The sequence below is a fragment of the Chiloscyllium plagiosum genome, unplaced genomic scaffold (assembly GCF_037043375.1).
Source record: "Chiloscyllium plagiosum isolate Xiang-an unplaced genomic scaffold, Cpla_swu_hap1 HiC_scaffold_10, whole genome shotgun sequence".
NCBI lineage: Eukaryota > Metazoa > Chordata > Chondrichthyes > Orectolobiformes > Hemiscylliidae > Chiloscyllium > Chiloscyllium plagiosum.
In genome coordinates this window covers 71420234-71443932 of record NW_028270148.1, presented here as the reverse complement: position 1 = coordinate 71443932, position 23699 = coordinate 71420234, and the positions used below count along the sequence as shown (strand labels likewise).

The following is a 23699-nucleotide window of genomic DNA, read 5'->3' as shown; positions in this document are numbered from 1 at the left end:
GAACCACCAGACCACTTTCTCCCCCTGACCATACCTCCTGACTCCTCCACAAACTTCTGGTTCCCGCACAATCTCTTGACTCCCCCACGACCTCTCAATAACTTTATAGCCTCCAGGTTCCATTCCAACCACTCTATGACCCCATCTGGCCACCTTATTACCCCACCAAACCCTTGGCAGCTCCCTCGTCAGTGATTGACCCCCAGATTCTCCGAGCAACCCTGTGTATTCTCTGAATCTGCAACTCCCTCCCGATTACCAGAAACCCCTTAACCAAATCAGCCACTCATCCCGAATACCTACATCAGCACATCTTCTATTTATTCACCTTGCCCACCTCACTCACTACCCAACTCACCTACTCATCTACCCCATCCAGACATCCATCCCCCACCTACCCACTACCTACATCATGACATCATTCACTTACCTTACCCATCTATTCAACTGACTCATGTATCTAACTATCCAGGCAGCATCCTAGGAGTAGGAAAATCAACTTTTCAGGCAGGAGACCTTCATCAAGAATGAGGGGCTCCTGCCCGAAATGTTGATTTTCCTGCTCCTCAGATGCTGCCTGACCTGCTGTGCTTTTCCAGCATCACTCTAATCTTGACTCTGATATCCAGCATCTGCAGTCCTCACTATCCACCTCACTCACCCACCAACCTGCCCACCACAACCTCTCATCCACTCATATATTCACTCACCTACTCATCATACCCATTCGGCCACATAATCCCTCACTTCCTCTGCTCATTTTCATTTTTTTTTATGGATAGGTACATGAATAGGAAGGTTTTAGAGAGAAATGGTTTAAATACTGGCAAATGGGACTACATCAGTTGGTGAAACTTAATTGGACGCAAAAGTCTGTTTCTGTGCTGTGCAATTCTATGACTGTATGGTGAGAATATGTACCTTGACATCATAAGGAGTGTTTGAATCAAACTAAATGGATGCATTTAAAGGGAAGTGAGTCATGCATTTTGAGAGATAACAGAGTAAGGTTTACAATGCTAGATTTACATTAAGGAAAGATGGGAGGAGTGATAGGGGAGTATAAATGCCAGCATAGACTGGTTGGGCTAAATGGCCTATTTCTATGCAATGTACTGTGTTGTAATCCTATATGGTTACTAAGTGTAGTTCAATGTGATCAAGTGATATACCAGTCATGGTTAAATTGCGGTAGTAAGTACAAGCTGTGAAATATGGTTAGGTTTTGATTTGATCAGCAATGTTAGTGGGTGAATGAAAGAGGATGATGATTTGAGAAGTGTGCAAGATTAGTGAATTAGTTGTCATCATTCATAGCATTTGAAGATGTATTTACTGATCTTGACATCTTGTGTGAGGTCATTGAATGTCTTACAGCAGTACAACCAGCTTCTCAGGGATACACTGCTGGTATTGACCATAGTGGCTAACTATTCCTATTGCCTTCTTAGTTTCTCTCTTTAGGTCTCCTGGTCTTCTATAGACAAAGGGCTTTTCACCTGCACTGCTCCTGGACCAATGCCTCCAAAATTGTGTCACAGAACATTGGAGCATACTCTGTACTTTATTACACCATTATTCATTGTTCTTACTGCTCAAACACTTTTCCATAACAATTTCCACCATATACTGTAGCTAGACTGCACCTGTACCTCAAGAAATACTGGAGGGGGGAGCTTGACAATGCAATAGGAGCTATTAGGGACATGGGTAGCAGGTGAGCGTGCAGTGTGAAGTGAGAGTGTAAGGGCCTAACATTCATGATTACAATGAGCTAATGGCTCTATATAGGAGGTGGGCCTTCTAGCCTACCAGGCTCACTAACTCTATTGCTGCCTTGGACCTGTCACCAGAGGAAGTGTGCACTCTAATTCCATCCCAACCATTGTCTCCCCTCACTAAAAATATGGTGGATGGGTGCCTCTTTAAGCAAAATGTTTTTTCAGTCAAATGTTTCCCCAACTGCCAAAATCCATCCCTCCTTGACAAAAGTCTTATCCCTTGAACACTGTTTCCAATTCCTTCACTGTTGCTGGATCACAAATTTGGAACTCCCAACCTAACATTACCATGGGCAAACGTTCATTGCACAGACTGTAGCAGTTCATGTTGGTTATTCACTACCTTGTTCAGGACAACAAAGGATGGAAAGCAAATGCCCACCTAGCCAGTGCTGCCCATACGTCACAGATATATATGTTTGTGTTAATAATTCCTAAATGGCAAGCAGTAATTGAGGGAAAAGAAATGGGAGTTTAGTTGCAGTGAAAGTTTAATTGTTTCACAGAAGAAATCATGTGAGCCAAGCTAAATTAACTGCCAAGTGGAAAAAGTCACTGAGAGCTTCAGATTGAAATAAAACAAGGAAGCTGCCTCCATTTCCCATCTTAATCTTCACTCCCTCCACCATTGATGCACAGTAACACAGTTTATGACATCTGTAAGATGTGTTGCAGCAGTTCACCAAAGTATCTTCACTAGCACCTTCCAAACCGACAATCATTATCATCTAGAATGGCAAGGGCAGGAGAAGTATGGGAACACCACCACAGACACTTTCCCCTCCTAGTCACGCAATATCCTGACTTGAAACTATGTTGCCTTTCCTTCCGTGGCACTGGGCTAAAATCCTGGAACTCTTTCCAAACAGTACAGTAGCTGTCCCTCTTATTCAACCCTCATAATGAGGAGAATACAAACCACAGACTCCCAGAGTAAGAAAACGGAGATATCGAGAAAGCACAAGAATAGAGAAGGAAAAAAAAAAGAAAAATGATATAGAAAATGCGGTTAATGAGAGATAAAGGAAGTGAAAAGAGAAAAGAAAAAGTCTAAAGAAGAAAGGGTCTTAAAAAAAATCCAAAATCCATATGTAGATCAGCAGCCAGTCATTTGTCAATGTGCAGGTCAATATATGGCCAATGAAAGGTTACACGCATTCTTGAACTTACTTCCTACTCTTACATTATTGGCCTCTGACATCCACCATGTTTCAAAGGCAGCTACACCTTGCTGAAACAGGGCTAATCATTATGCAGTAATATTCAAAATATCAATTGTCTTCGCAAACAATTCAAAGACTGGTTTACAAACCTATTTTTGTTTCATCTTTTTGAACTCACCTCTTATTTCCAATATTTGAGTATGGGTATTGTGTGCAGTAATTATAAACTTTTTTTGTTATTCATTCAAGAAAAGTTGATTACATCGGCTCATTTTAAAGTGTGAGTTCATTTGGGTCTGGGAATACACAAGGCAAAGGAATACTCTTTAAGTTAATTTTGTTGCAACCAAATGAAGGGGAAAGTGAATAAAAAAGGGGAGTCAGTTCATCCCTTTTCACCTGGGAATTTGGCAGTTTGCAGCATCCCATCTGGAACTATAATAAATTCAGGATCCTTGTATTGGATCCGGTTGTAACAAGACAGCATTCCTGAAGTTACCCTGCTCATAGAGTAGTTCAAGTGTGCATCCATGAAAGCAGGTATCACTGATAACTTATGCTATTTATTGGTATAACAGTACTCAATAATTATCCAACTCTGTATTTTTTTGAGAATGTAAAAGGTTCTGTGGCATCATTTCAAAGGAAAGCACACGACTTCTCAAGTTGCCAGCTGTGACATATAAGGGTCTACTCTTCCAAAGTTCTTTGTTGGCTTTATTGCACTTTGTGTTATATTGAGCTTATGAAAGGTGTTATATCAATGTAAGGTTTTGTTTGTGCTGTGCATGTTCTGAAGTGGCTTCTGTTCAAAGGTGAGATGTTCCTTACAACAATGCTGACTGGTTTTCTCACTCATTCCCCCTTTCACTGGAATTCATCAAAAGAGTAGTGACCTGCCACCCAGGTTGTATTGCGAATAAACTACCCTACTGTGTCACTGAAGTTTTAAAAGGGAATTCTGGACAAAGTGAAAGAAATCAATTAAAATTCTTGCTGATTGCCAACTGAATTCACTTGTTAGGAAAGATAACATGACACCTGGTAGAGTACAGTCTCACTGAGGCTGGATTATTCATGATAGTCTTGTGGGTTGGGTTCATCACAAACTGACATTTATTTCTACCTAATTTACTTCCCATAGTGATTCTATCTACATCTGATTCCTTCTCAGCAATCTCAAAATATGTGATTTTGAACTGTAACCTCATACCTTTTCTTTATAACTGAACACTGCGGTATCTGATTCTGCTTTTGTTATGGTGCAGAAGGAGGCTATTTGGCCCATCATGTCAGCACTGGCTCTCTGAACATTTTGGTTGATGTCCTGCCTTTTACATGTAATGCTGAATACTATACCTATTTAAATCATCCTCCAGTGCCTTCTGGAATGCTTTAGTTGAACCTGTTTCCACCACATTTCCAGGGAATGTATTTCAGACCTTAACTCTTCACTCGATTTTTTTTTTCTCACCTTGCGTTTGTTTCTTTTGCAAAACATTTTAAATGCATATGGGTCTTGATGTTTTTAATGGGCCTGTACTGTTTTTCCCTGTCTGCTTTGTCCAGACCCTTCATGCTTTTTGAAAACTTCTCTGCTCAGCCTTCTCCTCTCTCCAAGGTGAACTTCTCCAATCTACCACCATAACTCAAGTGTTTATTTCCTCATCCTTGGAACCATTCTTTCAAACCTCTTTTGCAGTTTCTCCAGAGCATTCACATTCTTCATAAAAGAGTGGCGTCCAGAACGGGACACCATAATCCAGGTGAAGTCGAACTGGAGTCCTTTAAAAATTCTTGCTGCTCTCATCCTTTGCACCCCGATGAATGAAGCCGAGGATACTTGCTACGAGGCACATCCTGGGCAGTTGGGACTTGATGTAGTGGCACTACCACTGTGCGACAAAATGCTGTCTGCTTTATTCACGGTTCCGCACTACCCTCCCTCCTTTAACAATTTCTGTTTATATTCAGTCCTTTACGGCAGTGGGGCGAGATTACTGGAGGTGGCCGTGCAGTTTGACACAATGAGGAGTGATTTTGCCGCTGGAGCGGGTTCAGTTTAAATGTCACTCATCACTCGGGCTGTTCCGATAGAAAAAGGAGCTGCTTCCCCCGCCCTCGCGGGCAGCCTTTCTCCCAGCCAAAAACATTGGCCAGGTCTGAGCGGTGCCAGGCTCTCATGTGGCTGGAGCTCCTGGCGAGGGAGAAGGGAAAGCCCCTTGTTCTGGGGGGGGTCCCCGAGAGGCTCAGGAAGGTGCGGAGAGGCGAACGTACCGAGCAGCCGCTGAGGGGACCAAGGGAAGGGAGAGCTTCCTCAGTCCGCGTTAGCTCGGTGGAGAGAGCTGGGCAGCTGGTACAGGAAGATGCAGGGGGCTCCCAGGGAGTCGAGCCAGTTCTCTGAGGCGGATTGAGACTGAACCTTGAGCAGATTTCTCGTATCGAGCGTTCACGGGCGAAGTTGGTGCCGCTTTGAGCGAGCCCAGGAGCAGTGGGAGACACAGAGAGAGAGAGAGCAATGGACATGAGCGTAAAGAAATTCACCGTGCGCCGCTTCTTCTCTGTTTACCTGCGCAAGAAATCCCGCAGCAAGAGCTCGAGTTTAAGCAAATACGAGGTTGGTTGCCTAAATGTTGCCGAATGACATGAACCACGGTCCTTGTGCTTTGCCATAGCTGCTTTTTTTAGCGGCGGAGCATCCCTGCTGCTGGGAGAGGAAAACAAAGAGAGAGGGTGCGGGTGGCATTGCATTGGGATGGGCTGGGGTTTGGCAAAGCCCGAGTACGCAGCAGGACAGCTGCTGTGGCGAGCCATGCCAACACAGCAGGAGCTGGGGCTGGACAGCTCGCTGCATCAGGACAAGGAACACATTGCGATTACACAGGGAAACGGCCAGATTCGAGATTCCTGATCTTGCCCGGAGGCCAGCCCCTTTTATCAGTCTTTTCTGACTGGTCCCCGTGTTATGGGTGCTCCAGGGTTATCTGGGCCATTCCCCTTAGCCGGCAATGATGTGTCAGTGTGTGTGTCCCCTCTCCGCTCTTGCTAAATGACTTAATTGCGAGAATTTCCAGGCACTCAGAAGTTAGATCATTGAATTCTTTTATTAAAATAACGACAGAATAACTGTTCCCCCCCCCCCCCCCCCTCCTCACAAGGGTTTTCCCCCTCTCTCGGAGTGTCACTCTAGATTCAGAAGGGGCATACATGCTCTGAGATTTCTAACTATAGGATTTAAAACAACTCAGCGGTTAGAAAGGGGAAATGTACTGACTGCAGTTGGAATGGTCCCAGCACAATTAATGCCATTTAGTCTGGCTGCAGCCTGCGCTGTGTGGAAGGTGAACATAGACTGCAGTGTGGGACCGCTGCTGACCGGTTTGAAGCGAAATATCCAACAAAGGCGAGGTATCCAAGCCCGGCCAATTCATTCCCCTCGCTTCCTTTGTAGACTTGAAATCAAATCTCCAGCAGCCGTCCCTTCTCATTGCTATCTCTTCCTCTGCATGACAACAGCTCGCTCATGCTCAAAAATCCAAACAAAACCCTTTATGTCAGGACAGGAAATATCTTCACTTCTCTTTCGGAACATGCCGGCAATGGCACGAAATATGATCTCGGACAAAGCAACAAAATGCAGAATCGGGTCACTGGTGTTCATTTCAAATACTGCACCAAAGACCTTCAATTCTTTGATTCCCTTCAGGGTTTTTTTTTCTCCTCCACATGCCTCTCCGTGAGTGCCATGGGCACCGGCATCCCTCCCAAGAGTCAGTTGTGAATTCCTTCCCGAAACCACCTCTGTCCATCACCACCTCTCTCCCAGTCTTTACAAATTCTTCTTAGAACCACCTCTTGGCTTCCTCCAGCTTTCCTGATATCAGCTTAAAAAGCACGATGTCAACATTGTGGCTGTGTGCACTTCTGTGAAGGACCTCGGTGGTAGGATTATATCGCCGTAGAAATGCAAGTTGTTGCCATGTCCTGGCTGCAATGTCAATATTTCTGTGTAGACTGATCAAAGGGACTGTGTGTGTGTGTAAGGGTGTGAATGTGTGTGTGAGGGGGTGGAGAGATACCAGATATAGTGAGAAACGAAACCGTGATTTGGGTGCTGGGTGCCAATCTGAGATTTTGAACAGAAGGTACCTGTGGGCAGATGTGTGGGGAAAATATTGACATTGTGACATTACAAATACCTTATAGTCAATTTATAACATCAGGATATAAATATGCTATCCATTGATCAATAGAATAAATGTACAAGACAGAAAGAAAGACTGTCGGTATTAGGACCTGAATAAATTATACCCTCTACTGTAAGCAGTACAAATATCTGTGTCCAGAGGGTCTGAGTGGGTATTGGTGGTCCTGCGATCCAGTATTATCTTCAGCATGAACTTGTTGGACCGAGGGGTCTGTTTCCATGCTGTATGACTCTATGACTCTATTAGGGAAATCTCACACGGAGAAGTCCATGCTTCATTCACATATTTTACAGATTTCATGGTATTTCATTACTTCAGTAACATAATTCTGATTTTGGTTTTATACAAATATCAACTGAAAATAATCACTGTGAATTTATTTCTTTAATGCTCAATTTCCAAATACAAAGAAAATAATATAAAATGTGACCCATGACCATTGTTCTCAATTCTCTTGACACTGTTGAGATTTCCTGGGATCCATACCAGAGGAAATTGAGTGCGTCTGTCTTAAATAGACATAATGTGGGACAGCATGAAGTTGACCATGCAGGAGTTTTCCCTCACTTTCCTCCAGTTATAGTGAATGGATTCCATTTTGTAGGGGTGCTTGGAGAAATTGAGGCAAGTGTTTGCGCCTGGCACTCCCTCACATTGGAGAATCTAAGGGGACAAACAGTTAGGCCTCAAAGGAGAAGTGAACACTTTTAAAAAATATTTTCAACACAATGGAGCTGGACGCCTTCTGGCTAAAAGTTCATTTATTTGCCATTCCTGATTAAATGGGATCATTGCCAAAGTGCTTTATCCCATAATGTGAGAAATGTAGATGGATTCAAATCTCCAGAATAGAAATTATGACAGATGGAAGCTTTTTTAGCTCATCAGGGTGTAGTCATGAATTGACTGATGCAGTGAAAGCCATCAATTGTTAGTTAGTGGAGCTTTATTGATTATTTACTGAAGCAGTCTGCCTTTAGCTTTACTCATGTAAGTGGAATTTGTACTTGGGGGAATGCAGGGCAAAGGTCTGTGAATTAAAAAATATTGGAAAGAATATGAATAACTTGCATTCTAGAAGCAAATTACTTTTGTTTTGGATAATTTGGATTTTGATTTGGATAATCTGGATTTTGAGTATTGCTTAATAGGTATTATGTGAGACCTTATATTTCGAATCAACTTGATATGTTTCCTATTCTGTTCATTGTAATTTTGTTTCAAGCCTTTTGTTTTTACTCCTGCAGCATGTACCCTTCAGTTTCATTTTCCGTTATGTTCTTGCAGAGGATTTCACCATACATTAAGCATTTCTTGTGCCTGAGAGGAGATTTGGGCATGCTGTTTGTTTTGGCTTCCAGTTGGATGGGAGTGATGCGTGGCCAATATTTCCCAACTGAGTGTCCTTCCTTCTGCAAAGCTCTCTACTCTCTGATCAGCACTCCCTTATAAACCATTGCTCAGGTTTCCTATCCACACACCTGCATGGGAAACTAAAACTTGTGGTCACATGGTGTTTTGTCTCAATTCCCATGTCACTGCCTTGGATGTTTATCTCTGCCTGGAACATGCTCACATTTAATTCACTGAGATGGTAAGCCAAACAACCAACTGAAGAAGGAAGTTCCACAAATATCCCCTTTCTCAATGATCAGGGAACCTCCATCAAAAAACAAGACTGAAGTATTTGCAAATAGCTTTGGGTGGCAGTCCCAAGGATGATCCATCTTGACCTCTCCTGAAGTCTGCTGCATCACAGACGCCAATCATCAACCAGATTGATTCCACGTGAAATTAAGAAATGATTGAAGGCACTGAATACTGCAGAAGCTATGGACCCTGTTAACATTCTGGCAATAGTATTGAAGACTTGTACTACAGAACTAGCCATGCCATGAACAACTGTTCCAGTACAGTTGCCCAGGTATGTTCTATCCACAAAAATTAGGACAAATCTTATCTGACCATACTGCCCCATCAGTCTACCCCTTGATCATCAGCAAAGTGATGGAAGGTGTCACAATAATGTTATCCAGTAGGACTTACTCAACAATAACTTGCACATTAGAGTTCCACATACACCACTCAGCTCCTGACCTGCTTTGGTCAACAAATATAGAAAAAAGAGGTGAATTCAAGAGAGGATATGAGAGTGACTTCCCTTAACCCAAAACAGCACTTGTCCGAGTCTGGCATGATGGATCACTGGCAAAATTGAAGTCAGTAGGACTCAAGAAGAAAACTTATTACTGTTTGGAGTCATGCTTAGCATAAAGGAAGATGGTTGTGGTTTTTGAAGATGATCAACTGGAATATCATTACATGAGTTCCTCAGGGTAGTATCCTTGGTCCAACCATCTTCAGCTACTCCATAAATAACCTTCCCTCCATTATATTGTCAGAAGTGAGGACATTTCCTGATGACTGCACAATATTCAGCACCAGTCATAACTCTCCAAATGGTCGATGGTTCCCTCATGCAGCAACACCTGGATAACAGCTCCTCGGAACACCTTCACCCTCACCTCCATCTACCTATTGCACTCTCAGCTACCTTCCCCCCCATTTCCCCTCCCATTTATCTCTCAGCTTCCCGGCCCGGAAGCCTCATTCCTGATGAAGGGCTTTTGCCCGAAACATCGATTTTCCTGCTCCTTGGATGCTACTTGACCTGCTGTGCTTTTCCAGCACCACTCTAATCCCAACACCTGGATAACATCCTGGCTTGGGTAGCTAATGATCAAGTAACATTCATTCTGATAAGTGCCAAGCAATAACCACCTAATAACCATCTTAACAAGAGAGAATCTCACCATCACTCCTTGATTTTCAATGGCATTAGCATTATTTAATACCCTGCTATCGATATCCTGTAGTGCAAAATTGATCAGAAATTGAACCAGATCAGCCATATAAATGCTGTAGCTAAAATAATACATCAGAAAAGAGAATTCTGAAGTCACTAACTCATTGACCTATTCCCTAAAGCCATCCACAATGAGTAGTGTAAAACACTCTCCATTTTCCTGGATGTGCACAAAGCTCTTATGATGCTTTACTCCATCTAGTACATCGCAATGCAGTTGACTGGCCCCCATCCATAATTTCAAACATTCATTTCCTCCACCATCCATGTACGGTTGGAACACTTTAATGTGCAAGATGCACAAGCAGCAACTCATTAATGCCTCTTCAACAATATCTTGCAAAACTACAACTACTACTATCTGGAGAAATAAGAGCAAGAAATGCATGGAAGCATCAACACCCTCAAGTTCCCCTCCAGCTCACACACCATCCTGACCTTAAATTATATTGTCTTTCCTTCACTGATATTGGGTCAAATTTCTGGAACTCCTGTCTTAACTAGACATTGGGTATACAATTTGAAAAGAAACATTGATAAAATAAATTAGAGCTTATCAGTTTCTCAGTTGTATGGGTTAAAGAGCTTGGAGATGCAAGGTTGCATTCCACTATTGGCAATTTGTGATTGAAATGCCACAAGTTTAGTTTCCTCTTTTCCAGTATAAAGATGAACTCAAAAATCTGTTTTATATAATGCAGAATTAATTTCTAAAATCAAGTGGCAAAGCTGGTTAACACCTAAGATATGATCTGGACAAACAATGGTTCATGTGTGGAATGAAGTGCCAGAGCCATTGGTGAACACAGTTACAGTTACAGTGTTTAAAAGACATTTGGATAAGTTCATGAATAAGAAAGGTTTGGAGGGATATGGGCCAGGAGCAGGCAGGTGGGGCTAGTTTAGTTTAGGAACATGGTCAGCATGGACTGGTTGGACCAAAGGGTCTGTTTCCATGCTGAATGACTCTTAGCTCTTTTTTTAATCTCCACGCAAAGCAAAAGACAACCAGCACTTCATAGAGGTAATTGTTTTTTTTAAATGGCAAAGGAAAACACCCTTATTCACGAATGGCGTGAGAAGCAAATGATTAATTCTCATAGTCCAGTAGATTTCTTGTGATAAAATTGAATTGCTGCCAGCCACAGACTGATAGAAGAGTTTTCAAGTAAGCTTTGGTATGAATGGGAATTAAGCTGGTTCCAAGTCTTTGTAAAGTAGTCACAGTTGAGATTCTTAAGGTTTACAAGATAGTCAAAATCCTGATATGTGCAATCTTTAGCAGATTCCTAAATACATCAACCATGAGAAGGACAGAGACTTGCAGCTTTTCTGCAAACCTTGGAGGTTTCTTTCCTCCTGAATTGCTAGGTTTTTGAAACAAAAATTAAGACCAGAAAGGGTTGATGGGTAACTTTCAGTACAGAACTACATAATCCCCTACAAAGCCAGAGTTTCCTGCAGTGCAGCACAATAAAGCCCGTTATGTATCTCCCTAAAGGCTTTGCTTGGCTATTTTTTCAAAGTCAAGGTTTTTGTAATTAGCAAATAGATCACAACCCAATTTAAAATACTAAATTAAGTTTTGAAGAAGCCACATGATTTTCTTTCTCCCTTGTTAAATAAATGTTTAATACAGTTCAATATCTTCCAGTGTTTTGTATAATTCATTAATATAGATATGTTGCCCAAAAATAGTACCACTGGTTACTTCCTTTCACTTGAAAAAGGAAGACTGAAAAGATATTTTAGATTTAAATACTTTACACAGTTGACACGCATTTATAACAAACTTGTCAATGGATGTTGAATATGCCAGCAAATTCAAACAAATTTAGGATATATACATGGAGAAACAGATAGCTAGATAAATTTGACTACTTTTGGATATTGGTAATTCCCACAATTATAAATATTGCCATTAATAGAGTCAGGGAAATCTAATCAGAGTTCCTTCTCGAAGAATCCCATATTCCATTTTTTGATAATTTGATTCCCCACATCATAGTAATTTTTGAAATATTTTGCATGATGTATTTTGGAATTTCATTAAATTGTCTTACCACTTTTCATTCAGGATGCATACAGTTACCAGAGAAAAGGAGCTGAATTTTTCACTTCAGGCTGGAATTAAACCCAGTTTTCAGATGTGAACTGAGTCTAGCCATTTACATCGCCCAGCTATCCTGCTTTATTGCAAAAACTAGAACTGTATGTCACTTTTCCATGATGTTCACCTGATTATGTTTCTGAGAATCATCCCAAAACCTTTCCATAAACTAAGTGAAGATCATTTGGCAGAATTGCAGAGAATTCTCTGTTCTTCGAAGAAAACAATCAATAGTTAAATGTCACTTCAACCACCCAGACATCATTAGTTCAATGTTTCATGTGAGGTGGATACCATTGACAACACTCTCAAAATCAGTTTGCTAAATTTATATTAAAAATCCAGCTTGGGAGTTCAATTCACAATCTTGTGACCAAGAGACTGAACTAAGCAGACATAAGTAACTGCATAGTCTCGGATTAACGAAAAATACATTGGTGCACTGTCAGGTATAAGATTCAATTCCATAACAGGAGGCACAATTATTAATACTTGCTAAAATGATTGGATACTGGAAATTTATAAATGATTTATTAAGCAAATTAATTTAATGTGACATTTCATTAAGGTGGATCACCAGAGAGTAATGCTTTTTTAGTTAAAGCCTGGAAACAGAAATAAAATCATACCTTAGAATAAATTCAATAGTAGTGTTACTATACATTCAAACTAATAGTAACTCTGAAAGTCTGCAGAAAATGAAGCATCATTTTTCGTTCAGCTGAACATATATAAGATGAAAATATTGTGACAAATGCCTCATTTTCAAAATGTTTGCTTAGGAAGGGGAGGGGTGGGGGGTGGCAAGCACGGTGGCTCACAGCACTAGCAACCTGGGTTTGATACCAGCCTTGGATGACGGTCTGTGTGGAGTTTGCATGTTCTCCCTGTGTCTACATTGGTTTCCACTGGGTGCTCCGGTTTCCTCCCAATGTCCGAGGATGTGCAGGTTAGTTGGAATGGCCATGCTAAATTGCTTGTAGTGTGCAGGGATATGTAGACTAGGTGGGTTAGCCATGGTAATTAGGGAGTTACAAGAATAGGGTAGATGCTGTTTGGAGAGTTGGCGGAGACTCGCTGGACCGAATGGTCTCTTTTCACACTGTAGGGATTCTATGAGAGAGTTGATATACATCTGAATGAGGATGACCAAGATATTCGGCCAAGAGCCAAAATTTAGAGGATACTACAGCTGAATTGTGTTTCAAAAATAAAAGTAAATCTGGAAATAGTCAGCATTCCTGGCAACAGGCCACAGCATGTGTGGAGAGAAACAAAATTAACGCTAGAGGTTTCTGACCTTTCATCAACATAGTCTCCTTTTTTTTCTCTCTTCATAGATGCTGTTAGATCTATTGAATACAGTATTTCTAGCAACTTCTATTTTTATTTCAGAAGTGCAGAATCTGCAGCATTCTGCTTTGTTAATTATACTTGTATTGATTGGTGTGAAGTTTTAAAGGACTCAGACCTGTGAAATCCTTTCCAGCTAAGTTATATAAGTGACAATAACAAGAACTGCTATGTCGATGAAATTTAGTCCCATGTCGATGAAATTTAGTAGAGCAGGTCAGTAGATTGCATGTCTCATGTAACAGCCAAGGGTTTTTACCACTGTTATGCCTCGTATCTAAAGACTTGCTCTGCTTGTGGTATACAATTGTATTGGAACTGAATTTGTAGAGATTTTCGCAGTTGTTAATGCATTTTTTTAACAACATAATATTAAGAACCCAGCAAATATTATTAACAGACAAATCCAATCCCTGATTGAAATCTGACTTGAGAGACCATATTTTGTTTTGTTTTTACTTAATGACTTGATCTTTCACTGGATGCAAATTTAGTTTTAAGAATTGGAGTAAGGCCAGTTTTGACAGTGTTAGGCAGGAACTTTCAAATGTTGATTGGGGAGACTGTTTGCAGGGAAAGGGATGGTTGGAATGTCGGAGGACTTTAAAAATGAGATAATGAGAGTTCAGAGACAGTTTGAAGGGGAAGGCTGATAGATATAGAGAATGCTGGTTGACTATTGCCAATCAGATACATAATTGGATTAACGGCAGGAGACAGAGTGGCGGTGGAAGGTTGCGTTTCAGACTTGAGACCTGTGACCAGTGGTGTTCCAAGGATCGGTTCTGGGTCTTCTTTTGTTTGTCATTTTTATAAATGATTTGGATGAGAATATAGAAGGCATGGCTCGTAATTTTGGGAAGATACCAAAGTTGGTGGCATAATATACAGTGAAGAAAGTTTTCTAAGATTACAAATGGATTTTGATCAAATGTGTCAATGGGTTGAAAAATGGCAGATGGAGTTCAATCTGGATAAGTGTGAAGTAATGCATTTCGGGTGCAACAATCAAGGGTAGGGCTTTTACAATTAATGGTAGGGCCTTAGGTAGTGTTGTAGAACAGAGAGATTTGGAGGTTCAGTTAGATAATTCTTTGAAGTTGTGTCACATATAGACAGGGCAGCTAAAAGAGCATTTGGCACACTTGCCTTCATTGCTTATTCTTTTGAGTATAGGAATTGGGAAGTCATTTGAAGGTTCTACAGGACTTAGTGAGGCCTCTTCTGGAGTACTGTGTCCAGTCATGGAGAGGGTTCAGAAGAGATTTTCCAGGATGTTGCTGGGTATGGAAGTTTGAATTAAAAGGAAAGGCTGGACAGGCTTCAACATTATTCACTGGACCATGGGAGATTGAGAGGCACCTTATAGAAGACGTGGTGGAGGCTGGTACAATTACATAGAACATAGAATATAGAACAGTACAGCACAGAACAGGCCCTTCAGCCCACGATGTTGTGCCTACCATTGATCCTCATGTATGCACCCTCAAATTTCTGTGACCATATGCATGTCCAGCAGTCTCTTAAAAGTCCCCAATGACCTTGCTTCCACAACTGCTGCTGGCAACGCATTCCATGCTCTTACAACATTTAAAAGGCATCTGGATGGGTATATGAATAGGAAGGATTTAGAGGGATATGGGCCAAGTGCTGGAAAATGGGACTAGATTAGGTCAGGATATCTGGTCAGCATGGACGAGTTGATTAGATTAAATTCCCTACAGTGTAGAAACAGGCCCTTCAGCCCAACAAGCCCACACCGACCCTTCGAAGAGCAACCCACCCAGACCCATTCCCCTGAAAAATCCACCTAACACTGGATTAGCATGGCCAATTCACCCTACCTGCACATTTGTGGACTGTGGGAGGAAACCAGAGCACCCGGAGGAAACCAACGCAGACATGGGGAGAATGTGCAAACTCCACACAGACAGTTGTCTGAGGTGAAAATTGAACCTGGTCCCTGGTGCTTTGAGGCAGCAGTGCTAACCACTGAACCACCGTGCCATCCTAGAAATTGGGTCTGACGCGCCACCTTCTGCTCTGGAGTCAGACATGCTACCGTTGCGCCACAAGGCCACACCCTGCGACTGAAGGTTTCTGTGCTGTACATCTCTATGACTCCATAACTCTAAGTTTATAAAACAATGAGATGTATAGATAGAGTTAATGGTGGTTATCTTTCTCTGAAGGGAGAAAAGTTGCAGATACAGTCACATTGATGGGTTAACTCTAGGAAAATTAAAAGAGGTCAGCAGGTAGTGCAGGAGTCTTCTGTGGCTATCCCCATTTCAAACAAGTATGCTGTTTTGGAAAGTGTAGGGGGTGATGGATTCTCAGGGAAATGAGCATGAACAGCCAAGTTTCTGGTATTGAGACTGGCTCTAATGCAATGAGGGGTATGTCAGGTTCCAAGAGATCGATTGTGTTAGGGGATTCTCTAGTCCGAGGTACAGACAGATGTTTCTGTGGCCAGCAGCAAAAAATCAGAATGACGTATTCCTTGCCTAGTGCCAAGGTCAAGGATGTCTCAGAGAGGATGCAGTATGTTCTCAAAGGGAGAGGGCCAGCAGGAGGTCATTGTACACATTGGAACCAATGACATAGGAATGGAAAAGAATGAGATTCTGCAGGGAGAATACAGAGAGTTAGGCAGGAATTTAAAAAGGATGTCCTCGAGAATAGTAATATCTGGATTACTCCCGGTGCTACAAGCTAGTCAGGATAGGAATAGGGGGATAGAGCAGATGAATGCATGGTTGAGGAGCTGCTGTATGGGAGAAGGAGTCACATTTTTTGGATCATTGAAATCTCTCCTAGGGTAGAAGTGACCTGTACAAGAAGGACAGATTGCACCTAAATTGGAAGGGGACTAGTATACTGGCAGGGAGATTTGCTTGAGCTGCTCGGGAGGATTTAAACTAGTAAGGCTGGTTGAGGGGGGGTGGGGGGACCCAGGGAGATACTGAAGAAAGAGATCAATTTGGGACTGGTACAGTTGAGAACAGAAGCAAGTCAAACAGTCAGGGCAGGCAGGGACAAAGCAGAGAACAAGGTAGGACTGATAAATTAAACTGCATTTATTTCAATGCAAGGGGCCTAACACAGAAGGCAGATGAACTCAGGGCATGGTTAGGAACATGGGACTGGAATATCATAGCAATTACGGAAACATGGCTCAGGGATGGATAGGACTGGCAGCTTAATGTTCCAGGATACAAATGCTAGAGGAACGACAGAAAGGGAGGCAAGAGTGGAGGGGGAGTGGCATTTTTGATAAGGGATAGCATTACAGCTGTACTGAGGGAGGACATTCCCGGAAATACATCCAGCGAGGTTATTTGGATTGAACTGAGAAATAAGAAAGGGATAATCACCTTATTGGGATTGTATTATAGACACCCTAATAGTCAGAGGGAAATTGAGAAACAAATTTGTAAAGAGATCTCAGTTATCTGTAAGAATAATAGAGTGGTTATGGTAGGGGACTTTAACTTTCCAAACATAGACTGGGACTACCATAGTGTTAAGGGTTTAGATGGAGAGGAATTTGTTAAGCATGTACAAGAAAATTTTCTGATTCAGTATGTGGATGTACCTACTAGAGAAGGTGCAAAACTTGACTTACTCTTGGGAAATAAGGCAGGGCAGGTGACTGAGGTGTCAGTGGGGGAGCACTCTGGGATCAGCAACCATTGTTCTATTAGTTTTAAAACAGTGATGGAAAAGGATAGACCAGATCTAACAGTTGAAGTTCTAAATTGAAGAAAGGCCAATTTTGACAGCATTAGTCAAGAACTTTCAAAAGCTGATTGGGGGCAGATGTTCACAAGTAGAGGCTTGGCTGGAAAATGGGAAGCCTTCAGAAATGAGATAACGAGAATCCAGAGAAAGCGTATCCCTGTTAGGGTGACAGGAAAGGCTGGTAGGTATAGGGAATGCTGGATGACTAAAGAAATTGAGGGTTTAGTTAAGGAAAAGAAGGAAGCATATGCCGGGTGTAGATAGGATTGATCAAGTCAAACCTTAGAAGTGTATAAAGGCAGTAGGAATATACTTAAGAGGGAAATGAGGAGGGCAAAAAGGGGACATGAAATAGCTTTGGCAAATAGAGTAAAGGAGAATCCAAAGGGGTTTTACAAATACATTAAGGACAAAAGGGTAACTAGGGAGACAATAGGACCCCTCAAAGATCAGCAAGGCGGCTTTTGTGTGGAGCCGCTGAGATGGAGGAGATACTAAATGAGTATTTTGCATCAGTGTTTACTGTGAAAAAAGACATGGAAAATATAGAATGTAGGGAAATAGATGGTGACATCTTGAAAAATATCCATATTACAGAGGAGGAAGTGCTGGATGTCTTGAAACATATAAAAGTGGACAAATCCCCAGGACCTGATCAGGTGTACCCTAGAACTCTGAGGGAAGCTAAGGAAGTGATTGCTGGGCCTCTTGCTGAGATATTTGTATCATCGATAGTCACAGGTAAGGTGCTGGAAGACTGGAGGTTGGCTAATGTGGTGCCACTATTAAGAAAAGTGGTAAGGACAAGCCAGGGAACTGTAGACCAGTAAGCCTGATGTCAGTGGTGGGCAAATTGTTGGAGGGAATCCTGAAGGACAGGATGTACATGTAATTGGAAAGGACAGGACTGATTAAGGATAGTCAACATGGCTTTGAGCTTGGGAAATCATGTCTCACAAACTTAATTGAGTTTTTTGAAGAAGTAACAAAGAGAATTGATGAAGGCAGAGCGGTAGACATGTTCTATATGAACTTCAGTAAGGTGTTTGACAAGGTTCCCCCTGGGAGACTGGTTAGCAAGGTTAGATCTTAACTCCACAAACCAATCAGCCAGTGCCTGGTGCCGGCTATTCTACAAACAACTTCCCCTACTGCTTGAGAAAAGCTGTAGTGTAAACACAGCTTACAATGAGTTTCAGTAAATTGGTTTTTTTAAAATATTGCAATCCAGTCTCATCTGGACTGCCAGTAGATCAGCATTTAAAACCCATCTCTACTATCACTTGCACTTAACAAATACTCAGAATTATTTAATTTGTTCTTCCATTTTTAAACATTTATTAGTTTGAATTGAAATGAGTGGTAATCTATGTTGTAATGTACACATACCATTCAGAAAGTGTATCCCAGTTGTTCTCCATCTCTGTTTACTGTAAGACAGGATGTAATGTTCAATTCTAAGCAGTCTGTGGACAAATAGCGCAGCACTCCGACAGGTCAGACATGTTTACGTAGTTTCTCAATTATCATTGTATGTATATACAGTTATGTACAAATAATGAACTCACATTGTTATTGTATCTATCTTTGTTGTGTGATTAGAATGTCTGTGCTAAACAGTGAAACAGAATAATTTACAGTATATGTCACTATTGGAACATTCAATAGGAGTCTTTTCATATGTCAAACGTGTGGTGCTGGAAAAGCACAACCAGTCAGTCAGCATCCAAGGGGCAGGAGAGTCAACATTATGAGCATAAGCTCCTCATCAGGAATGTGATGAATATTTCGAACTTATGCTCGAAACGTCGACTCTCCTGCTCCTTGGATGCTGCCTGACCTGCTGTGCTTTTCCAGCGCCACACTTTTTGACTCTGATCTCCAGCACCTGCAGTCCTCACTTTCTCCCTGGCTTTTCATATGTGATAACAACAGCACTTGACAGAACAGGTATCATTAATCCTTTACAGTATTGCACATACACTGATGGTTTTCCTTTCTTCCTTATTCTCTGATACACTATTTCTGCAAGATTCAGTGCCCTACCTGTGCTGAACCACTGCCTGTTGGGTCGACCTCTGGGGACATTTATATGAGCAATATGGTGACAATATTCTGAGCTAGAATATATAGTTGACTGGATAATTCCCCAGTCAATCATGTCTGGAGACCTCACAGTTGTGAAATAGATACAATTGAATTGTCATTGTGAAGTTCAAAGGTGAATCCACATTTTTTGATGTAGTAAAGAATAACTGCAGAACTTCAGTTTATACTATACCTGGTTTAGAACTATGTGATATGATGATTTTCTCCTTACTGTAATCACTTTGTTCAGGATATGGATATTCTAACCGACAGTATATGTCAATAGAAGTGAAATTACAGTTAAAACCACCCAAATCCTCTTATGTTCTAGGGCCCTGATTTGTTTAATAATTGAGGCTTTCAGCTGAGTCAGGCAGATTTCTCAGCTGTCTGACCTTGGCATGGGTGTGACTGGGGTGGGAGTTTGGTCTGCTCTGTATTTTAACACACAAGCCATTCAGATTTCAGTTGGCAGAGATGTATGTATAGATTCCTTAACAAAATTGTAATTGTTTTTATTGTCACTGGAACTGTCTGCCATGTTTTTCAGTGCCACTACCAGAACGCCTACAGCAAGGGTACTGTTTACCTTATTGCTAGCACCTTAATCATTACAATATTGATAGGCTATTGACATATGCTGCAATGATTTACTGTTTTAAATTACAATTGCAATTAGCAGTCAATCATGGAACTGTAAAACACCCAACAATCCACATTAACAGACAATAACAATCTTGCCACAAATTTATTAAGTTTGTAAATGAAATTGAGCGATATCTCTGTTAGTTATAGATGTTTCATGAATGTAATTTTTAACTGGGGAGGACGCCACTTGATTGCATTCCTATCAGACAACAGTATATTTCAATTCAGATGTGAAAATTACATTCTGCTCTTGTAAATCTTCTTGCAGAATCCAAAAATGTGCAGGTTGGGTGAATTGGCCATGCTAAATTGCCCGTAGTGTTAGGTGAAGGGGTAAATGTAGGAGAATGAGTCTGGGTGGGTTACGCTTCGGCGGATCGGTGTGGACTTGTTGGGCCGAAGGGCCTGTTTCCACACTGTAAGTAATCTAAAAAAAAAGAATATCTATCAGGCCAATAAAGCGAGTGGGGAATACAAAAGCTTCATCTGTGCCACCACTGCCTCAGCAATTTAACTGACTTTTCTAGTTGTTAATTTTTCTGAAACAAAGTAGTGAGAAGAACAAGTTGTATTGCGAAAGAGAACAATGCTTGCAGCATGAGCAACGTACATGGTCTACAGTTTCGCAGGAGTCTTTTACGTTTTGCTCTGGCTTGACAGAGAAGTTTTGATGAGTTGAATTAGTTGGGGATGTTTTCAGAGCACTAGCAAAACGCAGCTTGATCCAGAATATTTTTTGCCAAAGTTATTGGAAATTTAAAGTGCAAAACATTAGTGTACAAATCATCCAACAATTTATGGGGAAGAAGAGATATTCAGTGATTTGCATACCAGCATAAATAGCTAGATGATGCCCTCCAAAAGCAATCTCCCACTCAACCTCCCTGTGAGTTTCAAGAAATTATTACAATTGCGCATTCATAATAGTAAAGGAGCAAACAGAACTATAAGTACAATTATTGCAAAACATTCAAGTATATACGCAAGTTTAAAAAGTTAGAACAGAAGCAAACAAAGCATTGGCATTTATTTCCGGATGGATAGAGTTGAAAAGTAAAGAACTCATGCCTTGTGTTGAATCATAGAAAAGTTACAATACAAAAAGAGGCCATTCAGCCCATACTGTCTCCTCGCTTCCTATCCTCATCTCAAATTCTGGTACCTGATCCATACCTTGCAGGTTATCACTTCAGGTGTAAATCCAAATACTTTTTAAACGGGTTGAGGATCTTTGCCTCCAGCACTAAACCAGACTTCACTTTCATTAGGACCATACTGTGAATACGATGTCTAGTTCTATCTTCCATGCACCAAAAAAGATACTGGAGAAGATGTAAAAACAAGGATGATATTAGAACTCTACATTTCAACAGGAAACTCAGAAAGATAAATCTTCAGGTGACTTAATAGAGATCTTTAAAATCATGACACACTTTTCTGCTCACAGAGCTGGTAGAAATAATGGCAGGCATGATGACTTAATCAGATAAGAATCAAAAATCAAATTCTCATCATCAAGATAAACTTTAGCAATTAAGCCCCCTATCCTCAATCGTTGAATTGACCATCTCACCATCAGATGGTGTGGAGCCTTTTGTGTATATTTTGCATCGTATTAATTTGACAACTCAGAAATAAATTTGCCTAATTAATTGAGTCAGATAGTTGACTACCTCAAAACCTCAATTGTATTCAGCAAGTATGTACCAGCCCCCAGTCTGGGTGAGGTCTTTAGTTGCCTCGGGCAAAACGCTGCCAATGTTCATTGCCTTCACCTTTGCTTACACTCTACAACTGCAGTAGGTATGTCCAAGGAGACCATTGGCAGGCTGTGTCCCTTCGTCATTACAAAACCTCAGCACAGAATAGCAGAAGCTTATGCTTACAGGTGACCCCTTGTGGGTCTAGGGAAAAGTGGAGCATCAATGTGAAATGGGAGCAAACGTCATTGAAGGGCACAAGGCTGTGTTAATGTCAGAGGTGGTGTAAGTGCCTACAGTTCACATGGTAAACACAGTGCATGTGCTTAAGAGCATCATGAACTGTGAACAGGATAGGGAGCATGGTTAGTAGGATGAAGGTCAATTCTTCTCAATCAGAGCATGCAGCCGCAGTCAGTCCAGGGGATAGATCATTTCTCAGTCAGTCCGCTGGTCAGTCTAACCCAAGTCCAGAGTTCAACAGCTTTTCAATGAGGGATTGGGTCACGGTCAGTCCTAGAAGTGAAATAACATCAATCCGGGCCTTGCTGGTAGGCCAAACAGGAATGTCATCCAAATTCAGATCAAGTGTTGTAGCTAAACTAGGAGTTTATTAGGGATTTCTGATCGAGGTGTTTTGGAAGCTGTGGCCAGCCCAAGGCTGAGAGCTGACTTGGTTGCTAGCCAAGGGAATGCCACAATCACAGGGTGAAATTGAACAAAGTAGAGTAGGATCCAGTCGAGTAAGGAAGAACTGGATTGGCTCAAAAAGCGGGGGAGAAGGGTTCAAGGGAAGTCATGGTCAATCTGGCCCCAATTAGAGGAGTGTAGGGCCAGTGAGAGCGTCAGCACCTCCAGTACATCCATTGTGAGGGTTATCGAGTAAAACGGGGTCATTGATCAAAATAAGAGAAGGCCACAACCAAAATTTAGGGAGAGTGAAGTATCAAGGGTAAACTGGAATGAAACAATGGAGAAAGTCAAGAATGTGAAAGGTATAATAGGTCACAGGTGAAGGTTGCAATACAATGGTGTAGCAGAATTGGGGGAGTGAGAGCTCCTGGCAGTTGCTTCAATGACAAAGGCGTCAACACCAGATTTTATTTAGAATTTGTAAGATTCATTTGAAATTGAATTAAAGTGCAATTTGAAAACACTTGGTTGTGTACCTTAAAATATCTGACGATGACTATTGTGTACAGGAAGGCAATTTTCAGGATGACGTAGTAATTGCCTCCAATCACCTGTGTTGTTGGTGGCAAGGACCTGTACCTGGATCGTATGCCACTTGAGGCCTTGGCCAGGCCCAAGAATAACCTCTGTTACGGCATATCTGTTACGGCATAACTGTTGCGGCATTTGCCCTTGTAGAGCACAGCAAGTCTTGTGGCACTGCAGCCAGGAGTCAGTGCTCTGTTCTGTTATCTTGGTTCAGGCTGTCCAGGTTGGATGGGAGGGCCAGTTGGTGCCAACCTCTGGAAAAGGGCCTCCCTTTTGTCCCTTCCTCTATCCTGTAGTGACATAATAATGCATCATAAAACATGAGGTGAGGTTTTGGTTCTTTGGAGGCATGTACAATGGTATTGGGGACACCCAATGTAGACTGAGTCTTTCACTGGCTTGCAGCTCATGTCCAGTGGATCTTTAAATAGCACCAGAAACTACAAACATAGAAGGTTCCTTCACCTGGTCAGGAACTTCTACCTCACACTGAGGAACTTGCTCAATATTTTTACTTGCATCGGTAGTGAGCTGAGAAGCACATAATCATGGGATAACTTGTCCCAGGCCATAATCTTTAACCTCCTAGCATCATAGTTCCTGCTCCATCGTGGAAAATCTCAGGCTATGTATGGTTTTGTAAATGCAGATTACTTCTAGTTGTTGGAAAGAGCAAATTTAGGGGCTAATAATAATGAGGAATCAAGAAATTAAATCAGGAATTCAGGAGAAAGCTGTTTTTACCAAGAGAACAGAGAGTGTGTGAGAACTCACTAACACAGAGAATGGTTGAATGGAATAGTATAGATATATTTAA

The 23699-nt window shown here is 41.5% G+C and overlaps 1 protein-coding gene across 5 annotated transcripts in view; it reads left to right on the top strand.

The window, feature by feature from the left end:
* LOC122552908 (ribosomal protein S6 kinase alpha-2) overlaps positions 1 to 23699 on the top strand; it is a 438338-nt gene that overhangs the window by 226446 nt on the left and 188193 nt on the right. For 2 of the 5 annotated variants that reach the window (XM_087991442.1, XM_043696113.2), the window contains exon 1: positions 5238 to 5561. The exons of 2 other annotated variants lie outside the window; for them this stretch is intronic. In XM_087991442.1, coding sequence (XP_087847568.1) covers positions 5463 to 5561 — 99 coding nt within the window. In that variant the 5' untranslated portion in view covers positions 5238 to 5462. Of the gene's footprint in view, positions 1 to 5236; positions 5562 to 23699 lie in introns of those variants that run through there. One more of the 5 variants, XM_087991443.1, reaches the window with a different exon arrangement.